The sequence below is a fragment of the Hemitrygon akajei genome, chromosome 14 (genome assembly GCF_048418815.1).
Source record: "Hemitrygon akajei chromosome 14, sHemAka1.3, whole genome shotgun sequence".
Classification (NCBI taxonomy): domain Eukaryota; kingdom Metazoa; phylum Chordata; class Chondrichthyes; order Myliobatiformes; family Dasyatidae; genus Hemitrygon; species Hemitrygon akajei.
Window position 1 is genome coordinate 42,349,781 of NC_133137.1, and position 20,499 is coordinate 42,370,279.

Genomic DNA, 20,499 nt, shown 5'->3' on the forward strand with positions numbered 1-20,499 from the left:
CAGAGAAGAGATCTTTTACCCCAGAGATGGAAAATCATGGAAACACTTTGTAACTCAGGCAACAACAGTGGAAAGAGAAAAGTTTCAGATTGAATATGCATATTGGAACTGTCCAGGCAGGAAAGGAAATAGGACAAAATAACTATCGCCTGATTAGATGAGACCATGAGGATAAGCAGTAAATTTTGGGTCTCAGTAGATGACAGTTAGAGAGAGACAATCTGAACAAAGGAACATCAAAGCTATGAAATGAGGGATGTTAAGAGAGTGAAACACAAAAGCATGTACGAATTGTGATACCACTTTCAATGAGCTATACTCTTGTACTCATAAGTCCCATAGTGCCATTACACTCCCTTCTGCCCCACCATTCTTGTCGAGTCCTATGCTTTTTTACCTTTCCAAACTAAAGCACCTCACACTTATCTGTATTGAGATTCATTTGCCAATCCTTGGTGCACTTTCCAAACAGATCAAGATCACCTTATAATCTATGACAATATTCTTCACTATCAACAACATCTCCTCATCATGCCCTAGGAATTTATGCACTTCAACATTCTTCAAGTGTCCCAAAGTCACTTATTTATCTCAAAATGCCCAAGCATATTAGCATGTCCCATAATGATCTCATTATCCTCCATGTCTTCCTCCTTAGTGAATGAGGATGCAAAGTATTCGTTTAGGACTTCGCTGTTACCTTCCACGTCCAAACATATGCTTCCTCCTTTATCTGTGAGTGGTCCCATCCTTTCCCTGGTTATCATTTTGCTCTTGTTGTCTGTATAGAATCCCATGGAATGCCTTAATCCTACTTACCAATCACTTCTCATGGCCCCTCCTGGGTCTCCTAATCCCCTTGAGTTCTCTGCTGGATTCATATTCTTCTAGGGCCCTGTTCAGTTTTAGCTTCCTAAACCTTACATTTTGTTCCTTTATTTTCTTGAATAAATTTGTATCCTCTCTTGTTGTCTAAGATTCCCTTACATTGTCATCCTTGCCCTTTCTTCTTAGTGGAACATAATGGTCCTGTATTATGTGCAGTTAATCTTAAAACAGATTCCAAATGTGCCATTCCCCAAAAACAGTTGTTAACAATTAATTCAAAGTTCAAAGTAAAACTTATTATCAGCATACATACATGTCACCACATACAACCCTGAGATCCTCTTTCTGCGGGCATACTTAGCAAATCTATAGGACAATAACTGTAAATATAAAGAACTGTTAACTGTAACAAACTGAGAAAATGCAGATATAAATAAATAGCAAGAAATAATGAGCATGAAATAACAATACAGTCCTTAAATGAGTGTAGCTATCCCCGTTTGTTCAATAGCCTGATGGTTGAGGGGTAGTAACTGTTCTTGAACCTGTTGGTATAAGTCCAGAGGCACCTGTGCCTTCTACCTGAAGGCAGCAGCAAGAAAAGAGCATGGCCTGGGTGGTGAGGATCTTAGGTGATGGATGCTCCACGTTTCTTGTATATGTGCTTAATGGTTGGGAGGGCTTTACCCGTGATGTACTGGGCTGAATCCATTACCTTTTGTAGGATTTTCCACCCAAAGGCGTTTGAGTTCCCATACCAGGCCGTAATGCAGCCACCACACATCTATAGAAATTTGCCAAGGTTTTCGATGACATGCCGTACCTCCGCAGACTCCTGAGGAAGTACAGACGCTGTTGTGGTTTCTTCGCAATAATATTTATATGATGGATCCAGGACAAGTCCTCTGAGATAATGTATCCAAGAATTTAAAGTTACTGACCCTCTTCATCTCTAATCTTCTGATGATTCCTGGCTTCCAATCTCCTATTTAATATGCTCACAATATAGAACTTTTCTTCTTCCATTGTGCTTGCACCTTTTTTGGATCTAGTGATCATGATGCCATTGGTTTCAAGATAATCACAGAGAATGATAGGTCTGGTCCTCGGGTTGAGATTCTAAACTGAAAAAAAGCAAATGTTCATAGCATCAGAAGAGTTCTGGTAACTGCGAATTGAGACAGGTTTTTCTGGCAAAGGTGTGCTTGGTAAATGGGAGTCCTTCAAAAGTGAAACCGTGCGAGTACAAAGTTTGCATTTCCTGTCAGAATAAAAGGAAAAGATTTAGGGAACCTTGGTTTTTGACAGATATTGTGGCCCTAATTAAAAAAGGAGGAGGAGGTGCATAGCAGGTATAAGCACAAAGAAGCAAATGAGGTACTTAAGGAGTACAGTCGGCCCTCCTTATCCGCGGATTCAACCAACCGCAGATCAGGAAAACCCAGAAGTTCTCTCTCCAGCTCTCATTGTTTGAGCATGTGCAGACTTTTTTCTTGTCATTATTCCCTAAACAATACAGTATAACAACTATTTACATTGTATTAGGTATTAAAAGTAATCTAGAAATGACTTAAACTACAAGCAGTCCCCGGGTTATGAATGAGTTCCGTTCCTGAGTCTGTCTTTAAGTCAGATTTGAAGTCGGAACAGGCACATCCGGTAGTATTTAGCATCAGTTAGTCAAATGTGTTTCTTAGTATATAGTATATAGTACATATTTTACCTTTCTATGCATATAAAACACATACGTATTTCAACAATCAAACCACTGCGTGGCTTAGTAATAATTGTAGCTTTCATCGGGGCAGGGCCTTTCACATGCTCCATTAAAATTGTTCCGATCGTTGACCGACTGTAGCCTAACGCTTTTCCAATGACCGATCGCGTTTCTTTCCGATCGCTTTATTACTTCCACATTATTTTCGATCGTGATCGTGATTATTTACGTGAAAAGAAACACTGCAGATTCAGAGTTGCACCGCCGGGTCCTAATATAAAAGGATAGTAAAGGACAAAATTGTTCCTCTTGAAGATCAGTGTGGTCATCTATGCATAGAGTGGAAAGAGATGGGAAACATCTTAAATTGATTTTTTTTTTACATCTGTATTTACTCAGGAGATGGACACTAAGTGTATGGAAGTGAGGCAGAACTGCAGTGAGGTCATGGATTACGGAGGAAGGAGGTGTTCGCTGTCTTTAGGCAAATTAGGGTGGATCGATCCCCAGAAACTGACCAGGTGTCCCCTTGGCTGGTGCAGAAATTGCAGTGGCTCGGGTGGTGTGAAATTTCCTTTCCTTTTGGAAGGAGACAGCGAGGCTTTGAGAGGAAGTGCAGCGGCGGCCATTTTCAAATTGCTTCTCAGATCGGAGTTCTGAGAGGCGGGACTGCGCAGGCGCGTGAAGGAGGCCTGGGAAGGAGGGAAGATATAAAAAAGAACGCAGCCTTAAGCAGCGAGCAGCTTCGTTTGCGGGCAGCGGAGTGAGCCGGGAGCAGAGTGTAGGGCTTGGGCTCAGAGGGCTTAGGCGGAAGAGGACACAGTAGGCTTATCTTTTAGTTCTTGTTATTTTCAGTTATTCGGGAAGTATGAGTGTGAGGACAGCTTGTTGTTCTCGGTGTCGGATGTGGGAGATCCTGGAGTCTCCGAACCTCCCGGACGTCCACATCTGCGCCGGGTGTGCCGAACTGCGGCTCCTGAGGGACCGAGTTAGGGAACTGGAGCTGCAGCTCGATGACCTTCGCCTGGTCAGGGAGAGTGAGGAGGTGATAGAGAGGAGTTACAGGCAGGTGGTCACTCCGGGGCCACGGGAGGCAGATAGGTGGGTCACGGTCAGGAAGGGGAAGAGGCAGGTACTAGAGAGTATCCCAGAGGCTGTACCCCTTGACAATAAGTACTCATGTTTGAGTACTGTTGGGCGGGACAGCCTACCTGGAGGAAGTGACAGTGGCCGGGCCTCCGGCACAGAGGTCGGCCCTGTAGCTCAGAAGGGTAGGGATAGAAGAAAGAGGACCATAGTAATAGGGGACTCGATTGTCAGGGGTTCAGACAGGCGGTTCTGTGGAGGTGATCGGGAGTCCCGGATGGTAGTTTGCCTCCCTGGTGCCAGGGTCCGGGACGTTTCTGATCGCGTCCAAGATATCCTGAAGTGGGAGGGTGAGGAGCCAGACGTCATGGTACATGTAGGTACCAATGACATAGGTAGGAAAGGGGAAGAGGTCCTGAAACGAGAGTATAGGGAGTTAGGAAGGCAGTTAAGAAGAAGGACCGCAAAGGTAGTAATCTCAGGATTACTGCCTGTACCACGCGACAGTGAGAGTAGGAATGGAATTAGGTGGAGGATGAATGCGTGGCTGAGGGATTGGAGCAGGGGGCAGGGATTCAAGTTTCTGGATCATTGGGACCTCTTCTGGGGCAGGCATGACCTGTTCAAGAAGGACAGGTTACACTTGAATCCTGGGGGGACCAATATCCTAGCGGGGAGGTTTGCTAGGGCTACAGGGCAGACTTTAAACTAGTAAGATGGGGGGGCGGAAATCAATTTGAGGAAACTATGGGAGAGGAGGTTAGTTCACCAGTAGAGCAAGTAAGTAGACAGTGTGTGAGGGAGGAAAGGCAGGTGATGGAGAAGGGATGCGCTCAGTCCGAAGATGTAGGGGAGAAGAAAGAAAAGGATAATAAATTTGAATGCATTATTAGGGATGAAAAGAGAGGAGGAGGTGGAGAGTATCTTAAATGTATCTATTTTAATGCTAGGAGCATTGTAAGAAAGGTGGATGAGTAAGAAAGGTGGATGAGCTTAAAGCGTGGATTGATACCTGGAATTATGATGTTGTAGCTATTAGTGAAACATGGTTGCAGGAAGGGTGTGATTGGCAACTAAATATTCCTGGATTTAGTTGCTTCAGGTGTGATAGAGTAGGAGGGGCCAGAGGAGGAGGTGTTGCATTGCTTGTCCGAGAAAATCTTATGGCGGTGCTTTGGAAGGATAGGTTAGAGAGCTCCTCTAGGGAGGCTATTTGGGTGGAATTGAGGAATGGGAAAGGTGTAGTAACACTGTTAGGAGTGTATTATAGGCCACCTAATGGGGAGCGTGAGTTGGAAGAGCAAATGTGTAAGGAGATAGCAGATATTTGTAGTAAACACAAGGTGGTGATTGTGGGAGATTTTAATTTTCCACACATAGATTGGGAAGCACATTCTGTAAAAGGGCTGGATGGTTTAGAGTTTGTGAAATGTGTGCAGGATAGTTTTCTGCAACAATATATAGAAGTACCGACTAGAGATGGGGCAGTGTTGGATCTCCTGTTAGGGAATGCGATAGGTCAGCTGACAGATGTATGTGTTGGGGAGCACTTCGGGTCCAGTGATCACAATAGCATTAGCTTCAATATAATTATGGAGAAGGACAGGACTGGACCTAGAGTTGAGATTTTTGATTGGAGAAAGGCTAACTTTGAGGAGATGCAAAGGGATTTAGAGAGAGTGGATTGGGTCAAGTTTTATGGGAAGGATGTAATAGAGAAATGGAGGTCATTTAAGGGTGAAATTATGAGGGTACAGAATCTTTATGTTCCTGTTAGGTTGAAAGGAAAGGTTAAAGGTTTGAAAGCGCCATGGTTTTCAAGGGATATTAGAAACTTGGTTCGGAAAAAGAGGGATGTCTACAATAGATATAGGCAGCATGGAGTAAAGGAATTGCTCGAGGAATATAAAGAATGTAAAAGGAATCTTAAGAAAGAGATTAGAAAAGCTAAAAGAAGATACGAGTTTTGTTTGGCAAATAAGGTGGAAGTAAATCCAAAAGGTTTCTACAGTTATATTAAAAGCAAGAGGATAGTGAGGGATAAAATTGGTCCCTTAGAGAATCAGGGTGGTCAGCTATGTGTGGAGCCGAGGGAGATGGGAGAGATTTTGAACGATTTCTTCTCTTCGGTATTCACTAAGGAGAAGGATATTGAATTGGGTAAGGTGTGGGAAACAAGTAAGGAAGTTATGGAACCTATGACAATTAAAGAGGTGGAAGTACTGGCGCTTTTAAGAAATTTAAAAGTGGATAAATCTCCGGGTCCTGACAGGATATTCCCCAGGACCTTGAGGGAAGTTTGTGTAGAGATAGCAGGAGCTCTGACGGAGATCTTTCAGATGTCATTAGAAACGGGGATTGTGCCGGAGGATTGGCGTATTGCTCATGTGGTTCCATTGTTTAAAAAGGGTTCTAGAAGTAAGCCTGGCAATTATAGACCTGTCAGTTTGACATCAGTGGTGGGTAAATTAATGGAAAGTATTCTTAGAGATAGTATTTATAATTATCTGGATAGACAGGATCTGATTAGGAGTAGCCAGCATGGATTTGTGCGTGGAAGGTCATGTTTGAGAAATCTTATTGAATTTTTTGAAGAAGTTACGAGGAATGTTGACGAGGGTAAGGCAGTGGATGTAGTCTATATGGACTTCAGCAAGGCCTTTGACAAAGTTCCACATGGAAGGTTAGTTAAGAAGGTTCAGTTGTTAGGTATTAATGCTGGAGTAATAAAATGGATTCAACAGTGGCTAGATGGGAGATGCCAGAGAGTAGTGGTGGATAATTGTTTATCGGGATGGAGGCCGATGACTAGCGGGGTGCCTCAGGGATCTGTTTTGGGCCCAATGTTGTTTGTAATATACATAAATGATCTGGATGATAGGGTGGTAAATTGGATTAGTAAGTATGCCGATGATACTAAGGTAGGAGGTGTTGTGGATAATGAGGTGGGTTTTCAAAGCTTGCAGGGAGATTTATGCCAGTTAGAAGAATGGGCTGAACGTTGGTAGATGGAGTTTAATGCTGAGAAGTGTGAGGTTCTACATTTTGGCAGGAATAATCCAAATAGAACATACAGGGTAAATGGTAGGGCATTGAGGAATGCAGTGGAACAGAGAGATCTAGGAATAACAGTGCATAGTTCCCTGAAGGTGGAGTCTCATGTGGATAGGGTGGTGAAGAAGGCTTTTGGAACGCTGGCCTTTATAAATCAGAGCATTGAGTACAGAAGTTGGGATGTAATGTTAAAATTGTACAAGGCATTGGTAAGGCCAAATTTGGAATATTGTGTACAGTTCTGGTCACCGAATTATAGGAAAGATATCAATAAATTAGAGAGAGTGCAGAGACGATTTACTAGGATGTTACCTGGGTTTCAGCACTTAAGTTACAGAGAAAGGTTGAACAAGTTAGGTCTCTATTCATTGGAGCGTAGAAGGTTGAGGAGGGATTTGATCGAGGTATTTAAAATTTTGAGAGGGATAGATAGAGTTGACGTGAATAGGCTGTTTCCATTGAGAGTAGGGGAGATTCAAACAAATGATTTGAGAGTTAGGGGGCAAAAGTTTAAGGGAAACACGAGGGGGTATTTCTTTACTCAGAGAGTGATAGCTGTGTGGAATGAACTTCCTGTAGAAGTAGTAGAGGCCAGTTCAGTTGTGTCATTTAAGGTAAAATTGGATAGGTATATGGACAGGAAAGGAGTGGAGGGTTATGGGCTGAGTGCGGGTAGGTGGGACTAGGTGAGATTAAGAGTTCGGCACAGACTAGGAGGGCCGGAATGGCCTGTTTCCGTGCTGTGATTGTTATATGGTTATATGGTGAGGTGTCAGAAGATTGGAGGATAGCTGATGTTCTTCTGTTGTTTAAGAAAGGCTTTAAGAATAAGCCAGGAAACTATAGGCTGGTGAATCCGATGTTAGTAGTGGATAAGTTATTGGAAGGTATTCTAAGGGTCCAGATGTATGAGTATTTGGATAAACAGGGACTGATAAGGGATAGTCAACATGGTTTTGTGTATGGTAAGTCATATCTAACCAATCTTATAGTGTTTTTCGAATAACTTAATAGGCAAATTGATGAAGGAAAGACAGTGGACGTTGTCTACATAGGCTTTAGTAAGGCCTTTGACAAGATACCGCATGGGAGGTTGGTCAGGAAGGTTCAGTCACTTGGCATACAGGATAGAGGTAGTAAAATGAATTCCACAATGGCTTCATCTGAGAAGCCAGAGAGCAGTAGCAGATGGTTGCCTCTCTGACTGGAGGCCTGTGACTAGTGGTGTGCCGCAGGGAACAGTGCTGGGTCCTTTGTTGTTTGTCATCTATATCAGTGATGCAGATAAAAATATGATAAACTGAATCAGCAAATTTGCATATTGCACCACAATTGGGGGCATAGTGGACAGCAACAAAGACTATCAAAGCTCATAGCAGGATCTACATCAGCTGAAAAAATGGACTTTAAAATGGCAGATGGAATTTAATGCAAGATGTTGCACCTTGGGAGGACAAATCAAGGTGGTGGGAATTCTACAGTGACCTGTTGGGCACTGAAGATTATAGTAGAATAGAGGGATAGAGTAAAAGAAAAGTATAGCACAGAAACAGATCCTTCAGCCCACCTAGTCCATACCAAACCATTTAAACTGCCTATTCCCATTGACCTGCATCTGGACTGTAGCCCTACATACCCTTATCATCTATGTACATACTGGTATGGATATCCAAACTTAAACGTTAAAATCGAGCTTGCATGCACCACTTGTGCTGGCAGCACCTTCTACACTCTCACTCCCTCTGAGTGAAAAAGTTTTCCCTCATGTTCCCCTTAAACTTTTCACCTTTCACCCTTAACCCATGACTACTGGTTGTAGTCCCATCCAAACTCAATGGAAAAAGCGTGCTTGCATTTACCCTAGCTATACCCCTCATAATTTTGTATGCCTCTATCAAATCTTTCAATCTTTTATATTCCAAGGAATAAAGTCCTAACTTACTCAATCTTTCCTTATAACTCAGGTCCTCCAAACCCAGCAACGTCCTTGTAAATTATCTCTGTACTTTTTCCAATCATACATCTTTATGTGTTTCCTGTAGGTAGGTGGCCAAAACTGCACACCATACTCCAAGCTAGACCTCTCCAATATCTTGTACAACTTCAACATAATATCTCATCACCTGTACTTAATACTTTGATTTATGAAGGCCAATGTGCCAAAAGCTTTCTTTACAACCCTATCTACCTGTGACATCACTTTCAATGAATTATGGACCTGAGGTAGATAACCTTTATTCTACCACATTCCTCAATGCCCTACCACTCACTGTGTAAGACCTACCCTGATTAGTCCTACCAAATTGCAACACCCTGCACTTGTCTGCATTAAATTCCATCTGCTATTTTCAGCCCATTTTTCCACCTGATACAGATCTCTCTGCAAACCATGATAGCCTTCCACTACACCCCCAATCTTGGTGTCATCTGCAAATTTGCTGATCCAGTTAACTACATTACCATCCATATCATTGATATAGATGACAAACAACAATGGACCCAGCAGCATTCCTTGTCGCACAGCCCTAGTCACAGGCCTCCAGTCGGAGAGGCAAACATCTACCACTCCTGGGTTTCTCCAACAAAGCCAATGTCTAATCCAGTTTACTACCTCATCCTGAATGCTGAGCAATTGAACCTTCTTAAGCAGCCTCCCATACAAGACCTTGTCAAGTGCCTTACTCAAGTCCATGTAGACAACATCCACTGCCTTGCCTTCATCCACTTTACTGGTATCTTCCTTGAAAAACTCTAGAAGATTGGCTAAACATGACCTACCATGCACAAAGCCATGCTGACTGTCCTTAATCAGTCCATGTCTATCCAACTACTTGTATCCAGACCCTCAGAATACCTCCCAATGACTTTCCCACTAGTTATAGACTCATCAATCTATAATTTCCTGGTTTGTTTTTAGAGCCTTTTTTGAACAGCGGAACAATACTGGCAATCCTCCAGTCCTCTGGTACCTTACTTGTCACTAAGGATGATTCAAATATCTCTGCTGAGGTCCCGGTAATTTCTGCACTTGCTTCCTGCATGGTCCAATCCTTGGGGATTTATCGACCCTAATTTGCCTCAGGACAGCAAACACCTCCTCCTCTGTGATCTGTCCATGAAATTGATGCCACTTTGCCTCACTTCTATAGACTCTGCATCCTACTCCTGATTACATACAGATACATAAAATTTAATTTAAGATCTTCCCCAGCTCTTTTGGATTCACACATGGATTACCATTCTGATCTTCCAGAGGACCAATTTTGTCCCTTGCAATGATTTTGCTCTTAACATATCTGTAGAATCCCTTAGGGTTCTCCTTCACCTTGTCTGCTGTAAGGACAAGGAATACAGGTCCATAATTCCTTCAAAGTGCTATCATAGGTAGATACAGTTGTAAAGAGAACTTTTGGCATATTGGCCTTCATAAATCAAAGTATTGAATACAGGAGTTGGGATGTTTTGTTGAAGTTGTATAAGACGTTGGTGAGGACAAATTTGGAGTATTGTTTGCAGTTCTGGTAACTTATGGTTATGGTTTAAGGGTGAAAAGTGAAATGTTTAAGGGAATCATGGGGTGGAACTACATCACTCAGAAGGTGGTGAAAGTGTGGAATGAACTGCCAGCGGAAGTGGGAGATGTGGGTTCAATTTCAACGTTTAAGAGAAATTTGGAGAGGTACATAGATGGTAAAGGAATGGAGGGCTTTGGTCCCGGCTCAGGCCAGTGGGAATAGTCAGTTCAAATGGTTCGGTATGGACTAGATGGGCTAAAGGACCTGTTTCTGCACTATACTTTTCTTTGACTCGATGACTCTATGCATTGAATCTTCACCCCAAACTGTGGACCCTTTCTTCCCTCTCCAGAATTCTCAATCTAACTGGTCTTTTCCTTATGGGTTTTTACCCTCTCTGGAGCTATTCATTATAATCTGCTAATAAGGGTTTACTGGCTCAAATTTTCCTTACTCTGATCTTGATACCACAAAGCTTGTGATACATTGTTCATGAAAGACCAATAAGCACCTCAATCACCAAAGCTGCTGCAACATAGTTATGTTTGTCAACCCAAAATCTTGCAGAAGTTTAAGCTTTTCAGACCTTTTAAACAATGACCCCTCTGCATGCAGTGTAATGAAAAAGGCATTTAGCACACTGGTCTTCATCAGTCAGGCTTTGATATAGGAGATAGGATATTAGATTGTAGTTGTGTAAGTCATTGATGAGGCCACACTTAGAGTATTGTGTCCAGTTTTGGTCACTCTGTTATAGGAAAGATATGGTTAAACTGGAAGGAGTACAGAAAAGATTTACAAGGATGTTGCCAGGACTATAGGGCCTGAGTTATAGGGAAGGTTGGCCAGACTAGGTCTTCGTTCCTTTGAATGCAAGAGAATGAGGGGGTATCGTATAGAAAAGATTAAAATTATAAGAAACATAGATAAGGTGGATGGTAACAGACTTTACATTAGTAGTAAACAGATAGAGATTTGAGATGAGAGGGAAAATATTTAAAAGGGACCAGAGGGGTGACCTTTTCCACTCAGAGGTTGGTGAGTGTGTGGAATGAGCTGCCAGAAGTGGTTGAGGCAAGTACGATAGCATCACTTAAGAAGCATTTTGATAGGTACATGGAGGGGTGGGGCTTACACTGCAAAATGGAGTGAACACAGCATATTAGACTGATAATCTGCTCTATTGCTGTATGACTCTATGTGCCCCAGATTATTGGAAGAAGCAAGAGATGAAATTACAGGGGCCTTGACCAAGATCTTTGAGACCCTTCTAGCCACAGGTAAGGTCCCAGAAGACAGGCAAGCTTTATTGGAAATGGAAAATAGGGATAATCCTGGGAATTATAGATCAATAAGCTCACAATTGTGCTAGGGAGAGGATTCCTAATGATAGAATTTATGACCATCTGGAAATTCACGGCCTAATTAGGAGCCATCAGCATGGCTTTGTCGTACTGGCATTTCAGCAAGATGATCGCTGAACCTCAGAATCAGGTTGGCATGTTTTACCAGTTTCTGCATCTTTATTTATAATGGACATTATTTATTGCAGGAACGCCCACAGAGGAGGAATGGCCAGGAATATCTTCAAATGAGGAATTTAAGACTTACAACTTTCCCAAATATAAACCACAACAAGTGATAAATCATGCACCAAGGTAGTGTTGGTATGGCGCAATTATGAATAGGCTTGATTCTATGTCCTATGAAATGAGCTGTGATTCAGATTTTAATATTCATGGGCAAAACGTGTTTGAACTATGAAAATTGAAATATATTGGCTGAAAGGCTAGATAGAGTATAGACCAACTTAAATGTGCAAACAGAATATACCCAAGTGTAGCAGATGTCATTCAATTCAATCATTTTAACAATCTGTGCTTTTGTTGTTGAAGTTGTATTTAGAATATCTCGACTATTTAAAAAGACAGTGAAGTGTTTTTGTTTGGGGATCTTGATAAAAATAAAAAGTTGTCTTGTTTTAACTCTCAACCATTTAAGCACCTGACTAGCTTTAGCAAATGAATAATATAACCAAATTTGTAATGAAATGTGAGCAGTGACAAAATTTGATACAAAAATCCGTGTTCAAGAACAAGAGTGTAGGTTTCTCAACATTTCAAACAGTGTAGATCAATATACTTTCAAAGCCAAGCAGAATTTATTTATGAATGACGTTGAATATTATTTCAGTAATGCTGAAATGTTCATGGGTAGATCATCTGAAGAATTCAATGATCAGAATACATTCATATTTTATGTTTCATTGCCTTTAAAAGATTAGGTCAATTGGATTGATCCTTACTGTGGCTTTGACCTACATTTAGTTGGTTCTAAGAATAGACTGGAGTAGACAGAATCCATGACTTGCCCTTTGTATGAAGTTGTTCGTTTTATTTTTGCTTAACTGCCCACAGTACTAGTAATTTTTACTGCTGCCACACAAAAAAAAATCTCATGAAATATGTGAGTGATAATAAACGTGATTCCAATATGGGCCTTTATTGTGGACTGAGAGTGGGAAGGGGGCAGGGAGAGGAGAATTGTGGTTAGGAAAAGGGAAGGAAGAGGGGAGGGGGTGGGAAGCAGCAGAGAGACGTTCTGTAATGACCAATAAACCAATTGTTTAGAATCAAATGACCTTGCCTGGTTTCTCAGGGCTGGGTGTGCCTGCCACCCTTGGTACTCCTTCTCTACCAACTGTCCCACACACCTCTTGCACCACTCCAACCTTGTCATTCCTAACATTCTATGTTCCCACCAGGTTTACCAATTTGTTGTCTGGTCCACTTTGACGAATACAGTACCGTACTCCCCCTCATATATGTATCTTACAATTTTGCATAGTACTGTATTTGCCACTTTCTGTGTCATCTGTGCTATAATTAAAAGGATGGTTATTCGTGGTAATTAAATCCCTTCAAATTGAGTCTTATTTTTTCTTCACAGATTGGACACAGAAGGAATTGATCTGTTATCGAGTTTTTTACAAGTAAGCTAATTTATATTGCTAAATTGGAATATTTATTATTGCTTAAAATTAGATCAAAAACTGCTGTCATAAATAATCTTTATGTAACTAATAAATACTTAATCTTCTTTGCAGTACCAAGCCAAGAAGAGAATTTCTGCAGATGATGCCATGAAGCATCTTTATTTTAAAAGTCTTGGAGCAAGGGCACACACTTTACCAGATGGTAAATCACTCCTTAATTAGCTATAAACTGATAATCCTTCAAGAATTTTGGTTCAAATATTCCATAGCATTATAATGGTTGCAGGTAACACGTAGTTAGAAGCTAATTAATTTGATGAATTTGCACTGATCCAATTAAATCCCTGTTTTATAACCAAAACATACCCAGCTCTTCATCATATTTTCATTTTATATTTCGGTTTACATTTATATAAAGAAGGTTGCCTGCTGTAGCTTACTCCTCTAGAATGACACCCTCCTACTGGTCAGCTAATGTTACACTGACAGAATCTTTTCACCCTTCTCCTGAGGTGTTGAGGTCCTGCAGCAGATTGTTGCTCCAGATCCTGCAATTCTTTAACTCATCTCCAAAACAGTTTGGCTGAGAATTAAAGTATTAATTAAAGTTCTCATAATAGATCAATATGTTCTGCTTATTGAAGAGTTTCAAGGATATGAATCAAAGATGATTAGGACATAGAATAGTACAGCACAGTACAGGCCCTTCAACTACGATGTAATGCTGACCTACAGCAAGATCAATCTAACGCTTGCCTCCCACATAGGCCTTCATTTTACTTTCATCCACGTGCCTATCTAAGAGTCTCTTAAATGTCCCTAATGTATCTGCCTCTACCACCTCCTGTGGCAATGTGCTCTTTTCACTTCCAGTCTCTGTCTACCTCTGACATTCCCCCAATCACATTAAGAGTATGCCCTCACCTATTAAAGATTGCTGCCCTGGTTAAAAGGTGCTTGCTGTTCATTCTGTCTATGCCTCTTATCATCCTATACACATCTATCAAGTCACCTCTTATCCTCCTTTGCTACAAAGAGAAAAGCCCTAGCTAGCTCAACTTTTCTCATAAGACCTGGTCTCTAATCCAGGCAGTATTCTGGTAAATCTCTTCTGCTTCCATACCCATCCTGTAGTGAGGCAATCAATACTGAACACAATACTCCGTGTGGTCTAGCCAGAGTTTTATAAAGCTGCAACATTACCTTGTAGCTCTTAAACTCAATCCTCTGATTAATGAAGGCCAACACAGCATACGCTTTCTTTACTTCCCTATCAACTTTGAGGGATCTATGAATATGCACACCATGTTCTGTTGCTCCACACTGCTAAGAATCCTGCAGTTAACCCTGTACTCTGCCTTCGAGTTCAACCTTGCAAAGTGTGTCCATTCACACTTTTCTGTATTGAATTCCATCTGTCACTTCTCAGCGTCCTATCAATGTCCGTTGCAACCTGCGACAACCTTCCACACTATCCACAACACCACCAACCTCCAGTCATTTGCAAACTTACTAACTCACCCTTCCACTTCCTCATCCAAGTCATTTATAAAAATCACAAAGGGTAGGGGTCCCTGCAGAACACCACTGGTCACTGACCTCCAGGCAGAATGTGCACCTTCTACGACCACCCCAGTCCTTCTTTGGGCAAACCACTTTCAAGCCCACCCAGCCAAGTTTCCCTGGATCTCATGTTCTTGACTTTCTGAATGAGCCTACCATGGGGAATCTTGTCAAGTGCATATTATAATCCATATACGCAGCATTCACCGCTCTATCTTCATGTTTAAATGGAACTGAGGCAACAAATTAGTAATAACCTAGTGGAAAAGCCTACCCTCCTGTTCCATTGACTCTGGCCACAGAATGTGGCAACATAATCTTCAGTGCAATAAGCAGGATAAGTATTAGTAAGTGTCATGCAGTGTTTGTTCACTATGACTGTTATGAATAGCTGGTAATTTATATATCTGCTGTATAATGGTGAAACAATTCTTTGAAGAATTGGAAAATGAAACACTAGCTGCAAAATACCAATGCTTCCAAGAAAACTATGACAATGGCTGACCCACTTAAATGTTATTCTTACTTCTCGGTATATATGAATACTAGCACTGGGTGACTAAAGTGTTTTTGTTTTATTTATTTATGCCAGGAGCTTCAGTATTTTCATTAAATGAAATTCGATTGCAAAAAGATCCTGGCTACAGAACCTCATCATATCCAGAGACAGGTGAGACCCTTTTATAACACAACTAAAATAGTGATAGGTTCTTGATATGTAAGGGTGTCAAAAGTTTTGTGGAAAAGGCAGGAGAATGGGGCTGACAGAAAATAAATCAGCTGTGATTCAATGGTGGAGCAGATTTGGTGGGCTGAATGGCCTAATTCTGTTACTTTGTCTTATGGTATGTCTGAAAGAAATTGTGGCATTTCACTTGCCATTCAGTTCCATCCAGGAAACCAATTTGTTGGTAATTTATTTTACGAAAAGCTCAGCATATGAACTTTTTTATCAATTAAAAAAAATTACACTCTGTACAGAGTAACATCATATTTTGTTACATATTTGATAATGAGACATAAAGTATAATAAAATGAACTCTTAAACTTAGCATTAAGTGCGTTTTTGATCCTTGTGTACAAATTGCTGTGTCATTTGGTCTTAGTGATATATTCAGCAGTTGTGCTAAAGTGGCTCATTCCAAATTTGGGAGCACAAGAAGTATCTCCAGCACAAAACGTGGAGTGACTTGAGAAGGCAATTTAAATGCAGGTCTTCACAGGGACCCCCATATCAATACTCTAAATAAACAAAACAAGCTTGAGCTCAGACCCAAATCCTCACTGAAGACCTCTGGGTAACAATTGTGGCTATAAGCACTATATTTTGCAATTTAAAAATAAAGCATTTAAAGCAATACTTTTTCAGTAAAGAGAACTTTTAAGAGTCAGCACAAATTAAAACAATACTGTATACACTCAGTGTCTCTTCACTCAACCCTGAAACATCTTAACAGCAAAGATGCATACATCAAGATGCTCTTAAACATAGAAACATAGAAAATAGGTGCAGGAGTAGGCCATTCAGCCCTTCGAGCCTGCACCGCCATTCATTATGATCATGGCTGATCATCCAACTCAGAACCCTGTACCTGCTTTCTCTAACCCTGTACCTGCTTTCTCTTCATTGACTACAGCTCAGCATTCAATACTGTCATCGCATCACAACTAATCAAGTTCTAAGACCTTGGCCCCAATACCTCCTTGTGCAATTGGATCCTGGATTTCCTTACTTAAACAGACCCCAGTCAATTCAGATTGGCAACAACATGTCCTCCATAATCTCCATCAGCACAGGTGCACCACAAGGCTGGGTGCGGTCTTTCATTCATTCCTTTATGGTTGGTTAGTCTATTATGAATTTATTGAGTATGCCTGGAAGAAAATTAATCTCAGGGTTATATATGGTGACTCGTATGTTCTTTGATAATAAATTTACTTTGAAAATCCCAGGAGATCAGCAATTTCTGAGGTACTCAAACCACCCTGTCTGGCATCAACAATTATTCCAGGGTCAAAGTCACTGAGATCACATTTCTTCCCCATTTTAGTCTGAACAACAACTGAGCCATTTGACTATGGATGAAGTTGCTGCTGCATGATTGGCTGATTAGATATTTATTAACAAGCTGGTGTACAGGTGTAGCTATTAAAGTGGCCACTGAGTATAGTATTTGACCACTTTTGCTATGATATATGAATTGTCAGTTATTCTGTGTGACTGCTGTGCTTACATCATAAGGAAACATAAGCTGATTTTAATGCATCCTTTTGTATTTTCTAGCACATGGGAAAAACAGAAGACAGAGTATGTTGTTCTAGACTGTCGTGAAAAGTAATAGAATTGAGTTCCATTGGCTTGCTATTTACATTGGAATTTTGATTCTGAAGATACTACTTTCCATAACACAGAATGGATTGGACTTGAACGACAACACTTTTCCTTTACTGCCCTTCTTGCGATAGTCTTTTCTTGAGATACAGTATATAGATTGTTTTATAAGGGTCACAGTGTGACATTTTTATTATATATATTGTACACATGTGTATGTATGTGGGTATATATAATATATGCATGTACATACACACACTGAGAGAAAACAGTTCTATGATTCACCTCTGCTGTTAATAGCCAGTAAGTTCCAGCAGCTGTTGTAACTTTAGCTGCAGTTTTGTGCGGTGATGAAAACAAAAGTGCTTATTTATTGGGAATCATTGCTGCTAAAAGACTACTGTCCATAAACCACATTGTGGTGGTATAGAGAAAAATGTGAGTGGCTTGTGAATGCATCTGTTTCTCCCAGTACCTTTTTCCAGCATTTTGCAAATTTGATTGTGCTGTTTAGTTGCAAATGCTCTGATATTAGAACTGTCTCACCTTTTAAAATATGATTTTGATGAGCTATCTTGCAACCTCAAAGCTCATAGGTTACAGCATTTAAATTTATTTTGAAATTATGTGGCCAACAGATTAATTGATTAGTGTATTTTTTTAAAAATGTAATTAATTAAGCTGTCAACCTGCACTTCCATTACTGAACATTGTCAAATTAATTGCACCTATTATTTTTCCATGTCACTATGAAGACTTTGAAATTCAGCGAGTTCAGTTTTGTCTCTGATCTCAGCTGTTACTACTTCTACATCATTTTATAATAATTTCACTACAAAACGCTTATCTCGATGTATGTCATAAGTAGGCTTTTGTTAACAGTATTTGACTTTCCAAATAATGGTTTCAGTGGACCTACATCTTAGGATTACTGTTAATATATAATTGTCGAGATATTGGACTTTTAGCAAATGTGCTTAATCATTGACAATATTTTTGGACTTCTAAACTTATTCAGGGTCCTGCCATTTTCATAAATTTCAATAGGTTGTTATTTAACAGTGTTAATATTTTCTATGTTTAATTTTATTTGTGAACTGTGATGATGGCATGTTGTAAAAGTGTTTATTTGTATTTTGCGTTATGACTGACTGATTTTAATTGGAATTTTGTAAGAGAAAAAAAGAAATAGACTAATTAGTAACATCGTGTATTGGACCACTACTGCTTATCAGAATGATTCCGGGCTGAAGTCTGTATATCTAACTAAAACTGCTGTGCTATTTATGATTGAGTGCTACTTTTGCTTGAAATTATAAATATTACAGTGCATTCCTTGTTTTAATTGATCACAATTCTTTGGTGTATAGTGTGGCCTTTCAAATTTTAACAAAAAAATTGTTGGTTAATTTTAATAATTGGTAGCATTCAACTTTAAAAAAAATGTTTCTAAGTAACAACTTATTCTGGAACACTTTGTTGACCTTTAGAAAGTTTCCCAGGAACAATTTAGTCAGAGTTGGTGAAACTCCTCTGATGTAACTTTCTAAGAAATGCGAAGAAAGGTCAATCTTCATTGGAATAAAGACAAAGATGATGTACATTTATTCTACCTTAATTCCTCAATTTACAAACTTCTACAATAATGCCATTAACTATTAGGGTGCATGTAATCAATTTACAAAGCCATTGTTCATTATTACAAACTGTGTGCAATTCTCCTTGTGTAGGAATGCACTTTTTCTGAATTGCAATCCATTTTGCTTAGTCTTCGATTTTCAAATGTCAATTAAGAAACCATTTTCCAAGAAAAGACCCCTTTCATAAATAGAAGGAAAGCTGTAAATGCTTAATTAGCAGCAAACCAATCATATAACCGTATAACAATTACAGCACGGAAACAGGCCATCTCGGCCCTTCTAGTCCGTGCCAAACGCTTACTCTCACCTAATCCCACCTACCTGCACTCAGCCCATAACCCTCCATTCCTTTCCTGTCCATATACCTATCCAATTTTACTTTAAATGACAATACCGAACCTGCCTCTACCACTTCTACTGGAAGTTCGTTCCACCCAGCTACCACTCTCTGAGTAAATAAATTCCCCCTTGTGTTACCCTTAAACTTTTGCCCCCTAACTCTCAACTCATGTCCTCTTGTTTGAATCTCCCCTACTCTCAATGGAAAAAGCCTATCCACGTCAACTCTATCCCCCTCATAATTTTAAATACCTCAATCAAGTCCCCCCTCAACCTTTATGCTCCAAAGAATAAAGACCTAACTTGTTCAACCTTTCCCTGTAACTTAGGTGCTGAAACCCAGGTAACATTCTAGTAAATCATTTGATCATTTTCAGTAATCAAAAATAGTAATCATTTGATTACTATTTTGCCATCTCTTCATGTTGGTCTAAAGACAGTTGGACAGATAGTGTCAGAGAACATTACTTCCAGGTGAAGCCCAGCAATGCTTCCTAGCAGCAAATAAAACAACTAAATACTTTATTATTAACACTTTTTATTATAAAACATGTGGTAAATGATCACTGCAAACAATGGAGAGGCGAGCAAAGGCGTGGCTGAGTCAAGGGTCAATGCATGCAGTGCAAAGCTAGGTTGAGGTATATTCAAGGCAAAGTCAGGGCGAGTGGAGTGGAACGAAGTTGAATCACAGGGGGGGCAGATTAGAGTCCTGTCCACCTAAATTTGATCAAGGTTCGATCGAGCTAAGCACCAGGCCAACTTGGAAAGTTCAGTTACGGGCCAAAACATGGCAGCAAGGTCCAGGCCCAGCATATATCAATGTGACAGGGCCTAGGTCCTATTGCGAGTACCTACCTGATGTTTGGATGATTTAAACACTGGGCCAGATGGATTGAAAAGGTATAGCATTGGGACAAGAGACAAGAGTCGGGCCAGTTCTGCTCACTGCTCTACAACGTTTAGTCAGCTCTGCACTGAACTCAGGTTAAGACTGGACTGCTCCAGGCTTTGTGCCTATGGACTCACTTTTGTTCTGAATGTTAATTGCTTATTTTTATTGTTTGCACAATTTGTTTATTTTCTCTCTCTGTACAATAGGTGTTTTACCATCTTTTTTCATGGATTCTTTTGGGTTTCTTTGTGGCTGCCCATAAGGGGATGAATCTCAAGATTGTATAATGTTTACTTACTTTGATAATGAATGTACTTTGAACAACTCCAAACCAGGCTCTTTGGCCCATTAGGACCATGCCAAACTATCATTCTGCCCAATCCCATTGACCTGCACCTGGACCATACCCCTCCCATAAATGTACTTATCGAAATTTCTCTTAAATGTTGCATTCAAACCCACATCCACTACTTCCACTGGCAGCTCATTCCACATACTCACCACCCTCTGAATGAAATAGTTCCCTTTCAAGTTT

At 40.4% G+C, this 20,499-nt stretch overlaps 1 protein-coding gene across 5 annotated transcripts in view; it reads left to right on the top strand.

The window, feature by feature from the left end:
- The window catches only part of cdk17 (cyclin dependent kinase 17), a 231,118-nt gene extending 212,427 nt beyond the window's left edge, over nt 1–18,691 (top strand). For all 5 annotated transcript variants that reach the window (XM_073065903.1, XM_073065901.1, XM_073065905.1 and 2 more), the window contains 5 exons: nt 11,753–11,858; nt 13,150–13,192; nt 13,307–13,397; nt 15,351–15,428; nt 17,043–18,691. In XM_073065903.1, the coding sequence (XP_072922004.1) occupies nt 11,753–11,858; nt 13,150–13,192; nt 13,307–13,397; nt 15,351–15,428; nt 17,043–17,080 (356 nt within the window). In that variant the 3' untranslated portion in view covers nt 17,081–18,691. The remainder of the gene's footprint in view (nt 1–11,752; nt 11,859–13,149; nt 13,193–13,306; nt 13,398–15,350; nt 15,429–17,042) is intronic.
- Nucleotides 18,692–20,499: the final 1,808 nt, after the last annotated feature.